Source organism: Mustela putorius, unplaced genomic scaffold (genome assembly GCF_011764305.1).
Source record: "Mustela putorius furo isolate JIRA1106 unplaced genomic scaffold, ASM1176430v1.1 tig00003854_pilon_pilon_pilon, whole genome shotgun sequence".
Lineage (NCBI taxonomy): Eukaryota > Metazoa > Chordata > Mammalia > Carnivora > Mustelidae > Mustela > Mustela putorius.
The window spans coordinates 8,766,134-8,779,909 of record NW_025422006.1 but is presented as its reverse complement, the minus strand read 5'-3'; the positions used below and the strand labels follow the sequence as shown (position 1 = coordinate 8,779,909).

The 13,776-nt window shown below is 46.7% G+C and overlaps 1 protein-coding gene across 3 annotated transcripts in view; it reads left to right on the top strand.

Moving 5' to 3' along the window:
* The window catches only part of TRPM3 (transient receptor potential cation channel subfamily M member 3), a 251,974-nt gene that overhangs the window by 174,242 nt on the left and 63,956 nt on the right, over positions 1-13,776 (top strand). For all 3 annotated transcript variants that reach the window (XM_045065092.1, XM_045065091.1, XM_045065093.1), the window contains 3 exons: positions 1,203-1,370; positions 6,807-6,947; positions 13,028-13,156. In XM_045065092.1, the coding sequence (XP_044921027.1) occupies positions 1,203-1,370; positions 6,807-6,947; positions 13,028-13,156 (438 nt within the window). The remainder of the gene's footprint in view (positions 1-1,202; positions 1,371-6,806; positions 6,948-13,027; positions 13,157-13,776) is intronic.

Genomic DNA, 13,776 nt, shown 5'->3' with positions numbered 1-13,776 from the left:
ACACCCCCACGGGCTCTTGGCCCAGAGTCACAGAAGGGCTCCATGACGTGGGTCATGGGTGCTTCATAGCCACACCGCTAGCGACTGCCAAGCCTGGCTCTCTGCTCCGAGGACGGGGTGTCATATCCCCTGAAGGCTGCCAGCCAGCCACCTGAGCCTTCCTAGGCCTGCCAGTCACCCCGACCTCAGGGCCACCTCCTTCCCTTTTCCCTTGGCTGCAACCGAGTCCCTGTGGGCATTCAAGCACAGGCTGTCCTTGCCTCATTACTTAAGGATCACTTTCACTTACTGCTTGGGATCTCTGTGAGCCCCTCCCTTGGCGCAGCTTCTCCAAGGACACTTGTATTCAGAAGTTTCATACAGCAGAACCAGCTTAGTGTTTGAGAGGAGAGGCTGGAGAAGATCGGGGGAACCCAAGTCACATGCCCGGATTATCATTCAAAGGCAGAATGAGATCGTCCCCTCGGGAGAAGGGCCCATGGATTTATTATCGTCACATGGAGGTGGAACCATGTCCTTTATACCTGAGAGGAACACAGTGCTGAGCCCCCTGGTTCCTCATGGTGAATAAGGAGCCCGCTAGTGTGTGTGTGTGTGTGTGTGTGTGTGTGTGTGTGTGTGTATTTCTGTGCTATAGTAGCAAATGTCAGGCAAGTACTCTGGAATAAAAACATGCTTTCCCACATGGACTTCCTCAAGGTCAACTGGGGACAGCCTTCTTTTACAGAGATAACCAGATGATGCATAATCGCCTCCATTTGACGTGTGAGCAGATAAAAGCCAGGGGACATATGTAGGAATTGATTTTGCAAAACCAAGTGCTGATGGCTAAAGGAAAATCTGAATTCTTTCCCAATGTGGCCTTGGGCAGGTTCTGGCATTTTCCTGGGTTTCCCCCATGCCAAGTGGGTGTTAACTGTGTAAGATGTATTTGGGCAGGATACTGTTTCTCCAACCTCGGGCTGAGCTCCTGCCGTGTATGACAGATTCTCAGACGGGCAAGAGTGACCCCCTGAGCAGTAACATATGGAGGTCCTTGCTCAGGGCACACACAGTGCACACATGCACACGTGCACACACACACATACACACACTCCCCCACCCTAGGCCCTCTGATTCTAAAAAAGAAAAACAAACAAAAAACCGCCCTAATCTTAATCCTTTAAATGTGATTATTATTATTATCATTATTATTACTTTAGGTAATTCTGGGAATTCTACTTCCTCCTTCAATTCTCAGCTTGGAGTTCAAGAACAAAGACGACATGCCCTACATGTCTCAGGCCCAGGAAATCCACCTTCAAGAGAAGGAGCCGGAAGAGCCAGAGAAGCCCACAAAGGAAAAAGATGAAGAGGACATGGAATTGACAGTAAGGAAAACCACACAGTCATGGTCCACGGGCAGCAACCCCAAACCCCTTCAACCATAGACTTAAGGCTTAAGATTTAAGATGGCTTAAGACTCAGTCACTCCCAAGCTCCCCCTCCAACCAGGGGTTTCCTTGAAGGATGCAGACCCAGGTATTACAGAAGGGTCTTCTCTGTGCACTGATGTCCGCTTCTGTGCAAAATCCTTCAGTCAGAGTCAGTGGCACAGGGCCACCCAGGAGAACTGAAAAGCAAGGCACCTTCAGCTTTCCAAACGGACAATGCTTTATACACAAGCAGGCGAGGTGGCACAGAGCCTACGAGGGAGGCAGAGGCATCGATGCGATGGGAGCAGCCAGCTTCCCTGGGCTGGAGCCGTGCAGGTGATCAGATGCTCCGCCTTTTTGTCTCCAGGGTCAGGCCCACAAATGCAGGACTAATTGAATTTTGAGGTGTGTATGGAAGGCTTTTATTAGCTCTCCCTGGTATAATTATAGAAAGTGGCTGCTTTGTTCTGCAGGGGGAACAGGGCAGCTGGGCATGGGACGGCTTCCTGCATCCCCCGCCGGAGCAGCGTGACTGCTACTGGATTGTATCCAAAGTCTAAAAATATCACCTGCCGTTAGAGGGACAGGCAGCGCTTCAGAGTTTTGGAGACAGCAAGTAACAACTCCATAGGACTTCCTTGATATCCCCCGCCCTCCCCCACCATGACTGTGACGACCCAAAAAACCTGTAAAGAGAGAAAACAAAAATGGATTTTGCTCGGGTGACAAAAGGCCCTTTGCATTATGAGCCTAGTGGGACCGCCCTGTGAATAATTTTTCTTCCAGATCAACAATATTTCCTTCCTAAAGGGAACAGTTCCAACCCCAAATACAGCAGGGCATAAGCATCTGACCACTCTTTTGATGGATTAATCATTCACAGTTTTTGACTCACAGAGTTTAAAAAAAAAAAGAAAGAAAGAAAGAAAGAAAGTTTGTTTTCCATTTCGGGATTCTTTTTTTTTTTTTTTGGATTATTTATTTATTTATTTGACAGACAGAGATCACAAGTAGGCAGAGGCAGGCAGAGAGAGAGGAGAAAGCAGGCTCCCTGTTGAGCAGAGAGCCCAATGCGGGGCTCAATCCCAGGACCCTGAGATCATGACCTGAGCCGAAGGCAGAGGCTTTAACCCACTGAGCCATCCAGGCAGCCCTCATTTCAGGATTCTTATAAAAACGAGTGGATGGGTCCGCTTGCCTCTGTGATAGGATCAAAAGACCGTCTCCCTAAAGAGCTTACTTACCATAATGGTGGCCTCTAAATCCCTCAAGGAGAGGGAACGATGTTTTAGTCATTAACAGAAACAGTAGTAGTCATGGTGCCAAGTCTTTACCGAATACTTCAGTAGAGGGGCAAAGAGTGTACAGCCTGGACCCAGAATCCTGCCCCAGCACCTATGCACTGTGGGACCTGGGTCATGGCTGCTTCACCTCTAACATGGGAATAAGAACATTGTCCAGCTCACAGGTAGTTTTTCAGTCTAAGAACCGCACATGTAAATTCTCTAGACCAGGGCCTGGTACACAGTCAGCCTTGATAAATGTTTGCAAATATTGTGATCACAGTGACAAATGTTTGATGCGCGCCTACTCCTGGAATCCTCCCAGCCATCCCAGGAGGTAGATACTGTTATTATCCCATCTTACAGATGAGAAAGCTGAGACTCAGAGAAGTTACGTTGCCCAAGGTTACCCAGCTAACTAGTTGCAAGGCCAGGATTAGAACCCAGGTATAGAGATCCCATCGGCCATGATTGGAGGCCTATAGGCTCAAGGATGCAGAGAATTTCTTCTTAGTCTCAAATGTAGGGATTCAGGTTCGGTCTACCATATAGCAGAAAGAATCCAAAAATAATGCATGGGCCTCCTGCTTCAAGGATGACATGACCTTGGAGCCCAAGAAAGGAGCCTATGAAGGCAGCCAGGTGCTAGATCAGCATTCTTTGTGGTTGGGTCTCGAGCAAGAAAACAACGGAAGCAGCTCCCTTCTCCTGCTCTGGGTAGAACTTTGAGGGCCTGGACCAAAGTCTGGTTCCCAGAGAGTCGGCCCCACTGTTGTATACCCAAGTCAAAGCCAGACCATGAGGAGCACTGCCTGGCCTTCTCCCCTGCAGGCAGAAAGAGCTAGGAGGAACGGAAGAAGGGACTTGTGGGCTGGTAAAGTCAGGGCTGAACAGCAGCTGTCTTCAAGCTGGAGCTCCCTCTGACCCCAAGGACAATTCTGTGACTGCTGGATCTCTGTTCTTGTCTCAGCCCGGGGAGGGTTGAGGATTGCTGCCTGTTGATACCTCCACTCTTCTCATAGGAACGCTATCTGGACTTCTGTGTTAAGCCAAACATCTCCTTTCTTGGACTGGGACGTTTTTCCTGGCCCTTCCAAAATTATACACGAGCATGAGTCTCAGTTTCATCCCTGTAGCCTTTCAGAGATCCTTCCCGGACCTGACATCTGTGTCCAGCCAGCAAAAAATTCTCCAATCCATATTGTGCCGTTTTGCCTGTATTTGACCCTATTACATTCCGCTGAAGGAATGGAGTCCAAGGACATGTTTGGCTACTGGGAAGAGAAATCAAGAAAATCAGTCACTTGAGCTGCTTAGGCTAGAATTAATGGAGTTTTGGAAAATGCTTTCCTTCCATTCATGAAAGAAAGGCGTTTTAAAAAAGCTTTCACTTGGGAATTATTGGAATAATAAAGGCCAGGCCGGCTGTGGTATTTTTATTTTTGTGTTACCTGCATTGCCGGATAAGTGTTTTTGCACTCTGCCTACTAAAGTCCCAGCCTGTCCATGGACCCAGGGCATTGTTTCAACTCGGTTGAGGGAAGCCACTGTCCCTAGAGGTTACCCCAAGATGTCATTCTCCAAGACACCTAAAAGTCCCCAAGGTGCCTTTGCTAAAGTTCTATTATGTCTCCAAATAGTACTATACTGTTGAGCAGATAAAGAAGTAGAACAGAGGCAGGATAATTATGTTACATAAATTATAAATTATAGATGGATAAATATCATGGAACGTCAGAGTTTCTTGAGGTCAATATTTATAGAAGTCTGACGTGCTCTCTCCATCGTGAAGGCTAACCCAGATCACTGACCAAATGAAGGCTTGGATAGGCCATCAAATGGGATCTTATCTATTCATTAAGTCAAGGCAACCTTCTAGCCAGAGAGTCCAAGACAGAAGTAGAAGTTACCTCGTTACCTTCTCCAGAAATCCCACAGATTACAGGTTTATCATTTATTGTTATGTATGTGAGTAGGAAGATAGTTGAGGCAATGACAAAAGTAGTTGAAATTTATATATGTATGTCTTGAGTAAGGTGGTTTGAAACCAACATTATCTGGTTCTCAAATTCAAGATAAACAAATTATTTCTATAATATAATTATAATAATTTCTATAATCCCAGTCCTTTTTCTTGTCCCAAATCCTTGTCAGTCTCTGAGCAGTTAGAAGGATTTGCCCTGTTATCACATTTAATAAAAATCTCATTTCCCTCAAAAAAAAAAAAAAAGTCTTTTGCAATGATATAGATGGAAGTAGAGGGTATTATTCTAAGTGAAATAAGTCAGTCAGAAAAAGAAAAGTATCACATTTGTCTTTTTCATTCACTCATTTCATGCCATTCATCATATGTGGAATTTAAGAAAAAAGACAGAGGATCCAGGAGAAGGGAAGAAAAAACAAAATAAGACAAAAACAGAGAGGGAGGCAAACCATAAGAGACTCTTAACTCTAGGGAACCAACTGAAGGTTGCTGGGGGGAAGGCAGGTAGTGGATGGGGTAACTGGGGGATGGGCATTGGGGAGGGCCCTGGCTCGAATGAGCACGGAGTGTTATGTGCAACTGATGAATCACTGAACTTTACCTCTGAAACTAACAATATACTATATGTTAATTAATTAAATTTAAATAACATAAATAATTAAAAATACAAATAAAATTAAAATGTCATTTACCAAATATTATAGAAGTAAGCTTTCCTTAGAATAATATTGAGAGAATTAAAGCCAGCACACCTGGGTGACTCAATCAGTTAAACATCCAATTCTTGGTCTCGGCTCAGGTCTTCATCTCAGGGTTGTGAGTTTGGGCCCCATGTTGGGTTCCAGGCTGGGCATGGAACTGAAAGAGAGAGAGAGAGAGAGCGCGGAAGGAAGGAAGGAAGGAAGGAAGGAAGGGAGAAAAGGAGAGATACTGGAAGAAAGGAAGGAAAGAAGCCGATAAATTATGTTATATTAGACCCTGATAATACTTTTCCTTTTTCTGGTGAGAGATTCCCAACTAGGTCCTTTCAGTCAAGAGTACCCAAGAAAGTCTCAGTTCGTTGTAAACACCAGCTGGAATGTACTGAGCTCTTATTAAGAGGACAGATGCTTATTGATTTATAGACCAATCCTATAAAAGATGCTATTATTACCTCCAATTTAAGATAAAGAAACTAAGATTCCGAAAGCTTTTCCCAAGGTGCCATGGGTGCTACGTATCCAAGAGAGGACTCAGTCCTCCTTCTGAGTGACCCAAAGTCTGGTACTCTTCGCCAGCAGGATCTCCAACCCTCTTTGGGACACTCATCCTGTCACTTGCTGCCTAGACAGGCATGCATCTGCCTTTTCTCAAATTCTGCCTTTTTGTGTGCTGTTTAATGACTGTTTTTGCTGCTGCCGTTGCCATGAGTGAGAAGAAAACAACTCTATTTGTAAAGAAACTTCCAGTAGCTTGGAGACAAGGCCTCTCCAGGTCAGGCCCTGCTTCTCCGAGTCCCACTTGGTGGACTGTCCCACCCAGAGGAAGGCCGTGTACCTAGGAGTTGCCACGAAACTAATACCAGCAGGAATGCAGGATTTATGGGGTCTGAAAACAAGGAGCCAAGGTTTATGCTTCAGGGTAGAGATGTTTCTAACCTAACTAAGCTCCAGGCATTTCAGATAACTTAGCCTCTGAAACACTTCGTAACCTTTGGGTAAGTTAGGTATTACTGGTCCAATGTATTTTTTACTTAAGGGTCGTTAGCCCGAGTGAAGACAGAATTCGAATCCAGATTCGCCTGTCTCATTACATGTATGGGGAGTGGGGTGGAAGTAAAAGAAAGATGCCTGAACTTCTCCCTGTCAGAACCCTGGGTATCTTCCATCACGGACATCTTTCAGAGCTCCCAGGGTAGAAGAAAAGAGAATAATCAAGAGCTCTCCCTAAGGCTTCCATCCTGGGCCAAAACCTATATATAATGCAAATGCACACTTAGGAAAGGCACAACGTCTGAATCTCTAGGGACCCGGGACAACACCCTCCAGCTCTGTGAGCATGCATGCTTGGTTGGTAAAATGAGCACATTGAACTACCTGCTTTCCGGGGCCCTGCCGTGATGGTATTGATTCTCTTCCACTGTAGGCAATGTTGGGACGCAACAACGGGGAGTCTTCCAGAAAGAAGGATGAAGAGGAAGTTCAGAGCAGACACAGGTTGATCCCCCTGGGCAGAAAAATCTATGAATTCTACAACGCACCCATCGTGAAGTTCTGGTTCTACACCGTAAGCATCTTCCTTTTTCTTCTTGCTCACAGGTGACCGCAGAGAGCCGAGGTCAGGTTTGCGTGCACGTACGCAGCTTCCTCTGAGTCCCACAGTGGAAGGATCACACAGGCAGGAATGAGAGCTTTTCCCAGGGGTTCTGCAAGACGTGGGGAGTGTGCGAGGCAGCTTCCACAGCGTCTGCATTTCTCCTCCTTGCAGAAAATAAAGGAAATGGTAAAAGTGAGAACTAACAGAAATAGAGGTGAGATGAGTATGAGTCTAGTCTAGCAGGAAAATAGATGTCATTTTCTAAAACGCTTCTGTGTTCTGGTTGGATGAGCGCTGGATCAGAGTTGCCCGTTTTCGATGCCAGTCCTGGGTTTGGGGGACACCTGAAGGGTAAGGACCGAGCAGAGTGTCAGAAGTAACACCACTAAAGGGTGGAGGTGGGGGGAACCTAAGTGTGTGACTACTGCCAACCGGGGAGTGTCATCAAACAACCTTTCTTGCTCAGACACAATTAAACAACATGCCAGACAAGGCAGCAGAAAGCACTCAGTCACCTACAATCAGGGCAAGGATGCTTCAGTGCCCAGAGATAAAGATCGTCCCTGAAATAGCCTCTGGATATGGACGAAATGGCTCAGCTGTTGGCTTTCTACTTCTCTGTTTCATGGTATTTTAAGCCGAAGGTGAGCACAGGCTCAGGTCAGCTCTGTTTCTCCCCAGCCACAGTGGCACGGTGCCAGACGACGGAGGGCATTTGTATTTTTGGCCTTTCTCAACCAGCTACACACCAGTCACCTGAGTCAGCAAAGGAAAATCCAAGTGCGAGGCCAGGATGATCAGCTGACCAGCGGAGCTGTCCTGCATGGTCCTGTATCCTCTGCACTTGACGCTGTCTTTCAATCAGGCTTTAGGAACCTCAGCACGATTAACACGTTAGGCAGAGTGATTCTTGGTGGAGGAGGACTGGCCTGGGCATAATCGCACGTTCAGCTGCAGCCTTGGCCTCTGTCCACTAGATGTCAGCAGCGTTCTCTAACGCCGGAGCCGGGTGACCAAGGTCTCCGGACCTTGCCCCATGTCCCCCCCTTCCCCTCTTATGGGCTGACGTTGCCACGGGTCGGGTCGGAAATGACTGCTTTCAACTAAGATCTTGGAAGAGGGTATCATCAAAATATAATTATCAGATTTTTTTAGTGAAGTAAAAATTCCTTAAGGTGGGGATAATAATAGTACCTACTTTGTAGGATTTAGGAAAGATTAAATGTGTTAAAATATGTAAAGCACTTAGAACAGTGCTTGGAACGCGGAAGCACAATAGAAATGTAACTGTTTTTATTCTGAGGCTAGTCACTGCACAGCAAGAGTGTTTTTTATTCACCCATCCACTCAATAATGTTAATATCTGTCTTTGAACACCTACTATGCAGCCCTGTTAGGAGTGCTTTACATAGACTTTCCCTATACGAACAGTTTTATCAAGATAATGGTTTTCCTGCATTTTATACCCATTCCCGTCTTTCTTCTCATACCAGGCTCCCTCAGTTGTCTCCACCTAGAACAGGGCTTGGCAAGCTACATTCCCACAGGCTGAATCCAGTCCCAAATCCAGGCGCATCATTGTGAACTGCAAGCTAAGAATGGTTTTCACATTTTTAAAGAATGGAAAATAAAATCGAAGGAAGAACACTTTATGACACATGAAAACTATATGAAATTCACACTTCAGTGTCCATAAATAAAGTTTTCTTGGAGCAGAACCAAATTCATTTGTTTACCTATAATCTGGCTGCTTTGTGCTACAACTGTTGAGTCAATTACTTGCCATAAAGGTTGTCAGGCCTGCAAAGCCTCAAAAATTAACTTTCTCGTCCTTTACAGAAGAAGTTTGCTGTAGACTTCCTGATCTAGGAAGTCTAAAGCATAAAGGAACCAGAGGAGCCATAGTATCAAGAATTATCTATCACCTTTACAAATACAGGACTCCCTTCTCTTATCCTTCCGAAACTTCTCTTTTTCCCTTAATCTTTGTTTAGTATTAACTTTATTTCTTTGATTCCCTTGGCCCCCATTTATTCGGCTGTGGTTTCTTAGCCAAGGATGCTTTTATGTCACCAATGCCCTGGACAGTGGTTTTCAGCCTCGGCTACACACTGGAACCACCTGGAGTACTTTAAAAAGAAAAAACAGTACCTGGGTTCCATTTAATCTCTATTTTTTTAAGGGCACCTGGGTTCTATTCTCAGCGATTCTGACATCATTGGTCTGGGGCACAGCCCAAGCATCCAGGTATTTTGCAGCTCCCGGGTAGTTGTAACGGGCAGTCAGGGTTAAGAACCACCGCTCTAGGCAGAGGCCCAGGTTTTAGCCCAGTATTTCCCCAAACTTCTGTGATGATAAAGAATCTTGTTAGACATGCAAATCCTAGTCCCATCACAGACCCGTTAAATCAAATCTCCAAGGAGGAGATGAGGAGGCTGTAGGTTTAACAAGCTTCCCACGTGAGTTCTGTGGTTCCGGAAGCTTGGGACACACTGCTTTCCTTGTCTCATTAGTTGGCAGGTCGTGAAGCTGCCTCTGAGAAGGGGAGCTTCTGTGTCTAGCTCCCTCCCACACAGCTGACTATAGACTAGATGACTATAGACTAGACTAGACCCAGTCCTCTTTGGTTGTATTTACACGACGACGTTCAGAAACCCATGTTTATGTATTTGCAAAGCCCAGGCCTCAAGGAAGTACCTGGAGATGAAATCCCCAGAGACGCTTAAGAGGAAAATTCAGCTTTAGATCAAATGTCCCCATGGCTTTCAGTTGTGTTCTTTTCCGTAAGAGTATTTCCCACTCTGATTTCAAAAAACATCCCCTTCTAAGCTCCCAAGTTTCTCAAAGATAGGACACACCTCACTTCCGCATAACCTCACTTCTAATTTCTTAGCAAGCTTCTGGAAGAGCAGGTTGGGTCCTCTTCTGTTCCCAGAAGAAAGGAGGCAAGGATCCAGCTGGCTTCCAGACCTGGTTTGTGATGAAAGCCATTTCAACTGCCCCGTGGAGAGAATGCCAGTTCAAGCTATGAAAGAGGACCCAAGACAGAGCACAAGGGACATGCTCCGGGCTCCTCCAGCAGGGACAGAATCCTTCCTCCACTTCAGTGCCACGTGTCCCCTCCACTCTCCAGCAGCAGTAGGAAAATCTGGCCCCACCCGACCTACTGCGGGCTTTGGTGCTTGTATCACATAGTTCAGGAGTTGGGCATCTTGTCAATGGAAAATTGATACAAAGAATATAGAAGCCAATAACATACAAACCCTTATAGGATTCCCGTTGACTTCAATAAGAGTCATAAGGTTAAATTTCTATTCAAAGCTTTGACGTTCTACACAGAGCCTGTGAAAGCTTACAGAATCCATGTGTGGACGTGTCTACACACGCACACACACACACAACATGAAAGCATGTCCTGTTAAGGTAATCTGTGGCAAGACTCACGAGTGTTGGTGAGTTCTAAGATAGGTTGCTTCCCAGACAGCAGCCAGTCCTCCGTCGTGCCACTTAAACACATTTAAAACCGTATTTTTGGAAGTTCGTATTTTGAGAGTTGTCCCAAAATGTTATATTGTAGCCTGATTATGGAAAGAAAAACACCATAGAGTAACTGGGATTTCGAGAACAGGCTGATCGTGGAAGAAGCATGAACGTTAACAGGGCAATTTAGAAAAGGAATGATATGGCTAGTTAACAGGATCCAAAGGAAGCAAGGAGTGAGGCAAGAGGAGACAAGAGAAATAGAACTTTCTTGAAAAAAGAGGCAAATTATAACAGTAGCGACCATTCATGGGGCCTCTACTGTCAGGAAAGAGACATGCATTTTCCCCCTTCCCCTGCCCCCGGTCCTTCCCAAAGCTCTGTAAGGTCAGTAGACCTCATCTCAGGTCAGGATGGAGGCCCAGACAGGTGACATGATTTACCCAAAATGATACAGCTTGGAAGGACCCGAGCTAGGATTTAAATCCAAGTTTCACTGACTGAGGTGTCTACATTCCTTCCAGCAAATGAATATGCTAGGCCTGTATTTGGAGGCAGAGTCAGAGGCAGGTTGGAGGAGTGAAATGATAAAATGCTGAGGTTCTGGGAGAATGGTGTGGGTGTCACCGGGCCTCCATGTGCCAAGAGAAGATAATACTTTGGAATGTGTTGCAGTGCATTGGGCGATAAACACCAGGGCAGTTAAGGAGACTGGTTTGTCCTGAAGCAATGGAATGGGCTCCAACAAACAAAAAGAAGCAACCAGAAAGAAGGATTTCAGGCTAGAAGGGGGCTCAGCATATGTTTTAGAGTTTAGCCGTCGAAGTTTACTGTGTCTTGAGAAATACTCCCAGGGACCAGAGCGGATGCCAGTGTATAATGGTAAACAGGAACCCCATGAACCAAGTTACATTTTAAACAGCATCCTGTGTGGTTTCAAGGAGAGGAGACTTCTCAGATGAGGTGGGCAGAGGGTGCTGAGAATCCCCAAGGGGAGGGGTGGGACCTGAGGTGTGGCATAGAATGACAGGCCCAGAAGGGGGTGGGTGTGCAAGAGCGTGTCCAACGGGTGGAGAACGAGCCCTCCTTGCCCTCGGGCCTCCCCACAGCTTCTGCACTCAATCTCGAGGAGCTCTGACATCTGTTCACCTCCAGAGGTGAGGAATTAGAGGGTGTGTCTGCAAACGCACCAAAGTCATTGGGTCTTTAAAAATACCTTTGACTCCTGTTACGAATCTGTGTATTCATTTTATTGAAAAAGGAGAGAAAGGGAGAGGGCGTGGCCCCATTAGCGGAGAATGCTGTATTTCTCCAGCTCTGCAGGGCTGCTGGCTCCCCTTCCGTCTCCCAGCCAGGCATCACCTTTCTCCACCTACTAAGCTGCCTCCAGGGCTCCCTGTACCTCTAAGGCCTCAACCTTTTTGCCCACACTGTGTGCTATTCTTTGCTATGTGGGCTCTGAAGAGTGCCCATAGGAATGAAGTCACTCTCGGTTCCCACGCACAGCCCCAAAGCCCCCCAAATCAGCAAGCGCCTTAGCTTGCAATGTCACCTAGAAAAGGCTGAGCTCACACACCATTTCCCCAAGGGGGACTTTTTCTCCAGAGGTTCCTTGCCCCCCTGGGCGAGAACCTCACCGGCCTTCCTCCACTCCACCCACTCATCGAGACGTGACTGAATGCTCCAGGGACAGTCACCAAACCTGAGCCCTGAGTTTTCCTCGGACACCTAGCCAGCCGTTCAGCCAGTCCTATTGGGATTCAAACAGGATTCAAGCCTTGTGAGGATTACACCCCCCTCCAAGCCCCCGTAGGATACACAGACCCGTTCCTTTCTATAAATCGCTTTCTCTTCTCTTGTTTTCTTTTGAAGAAGCAGAAACCAGGGAGGAAGACCCCAGCTTGGTTTGGGTGGGGAGGTGTACAACGGAAAATAGATAAATCCCTCCCCTGGGGGCCCACCAAGCCAAGCACATTAAGGTAGGAGGGGGGAAAAAAAAGAGAGAGAGAAGAAGACGTGAACTCGGAAAATAATTCAAGTGGGACTTCGAGATCAAGTCCAGTCTGTTTTTGCATTGGTTTGACTGGTTTACAAGTCCAGTATAGTATGTGTCTTCCTTTCCTTCCTACAGACATTTAATCTACCTGGCATCCGTTAGGCTCAAACCCACTGTGTTGTCCTCGGTCAAGAACCTGAGCCTCAGGCAGGAAAGAGAATAGCACTGAGAGAAGCAGTTTGCTTTTTAGCCAGAAAGACACAAGAAACTGGGTAATTGCAAAACAAAATGATGTTTCAGGATACAGAGGTGTAAGCAGAGCACTGGGACCCAGACTCACGCATCAGGGTCAAAAGGAAGACAGCTCATCACATGATTTCAGATATTACCATCTTTTTTTTTTTTTTTTTAATTCTTTGGACAGTTGAAAGCTTTCAGGTTAATTCCATCATGAATGCTACGTCCTGCTCGCTGACCTTGTTCCGTCCTGCGGGGTGGGCTCCTTCCGTCCCAAGGGCGGGGCTCCTGGGTCTTCGGAACCCAAGCGCCCCCTCTTCTCTGTGCTTCCTTGCAGCTGGCGTACATCGGGTATCTGATGCTCTTCAACTACATCGTGTTGGTGAAGATGGAGCGCTGGCCTTCCACGCAGGAATGGATCGTCATTTCCTACATATTCACCCTGGGAATAGAAAAGATGAGAGAGGTAACCGCTTTCAGAAACGAGAACACGGGAGAAAGAGGGTGGTTAGTTACGCTTGTGGGTGGAAGGGAGAGGTGGCTGCGGAGAGCCAAATGAAGCCAGAAACTGTATTCTCTAATGCTGCCGTGGAAATCATGGACTTGGCCCTGAGGAGGCCTTGACCTGGGGAGGCATCACAGTGTGTGTTTATCAGTTGCCACTCCGCGCATGCTCAGGGTCTGCTCTAGCTTCTGCCCACAGAGCTCTTGCCCCAAGAAACCCTCCCCCCGTCTTTGATACCGTCGACACCTCTCTTTCCTCCACTCTATAAACAGGACTTCTCAAATTGTTCCATTTTTCCACTTTTAACTCCCGCTGCAACCCTTTACTCTGGGTCTCTTTGGACACTGTCATCCAATACCTATGTATTCTTCAAATGCGTTTCAGCAGCTGTGGGAGGAGGAACTATGCTTTCCTTCATTAATTCATCCTCTGGTTTTTTCCTTCTCCACATTTATTATGCACCTGCTTGGCACCAGCCTTTCCACCAGTTCTAGGCATCGTGGAGGTGAAATGGAGAGACTTCTTGCCCTACAGGTTGAGGATGTGGGTCTCCCTCTTCCCCCGCTCCCCAATCCCCATCT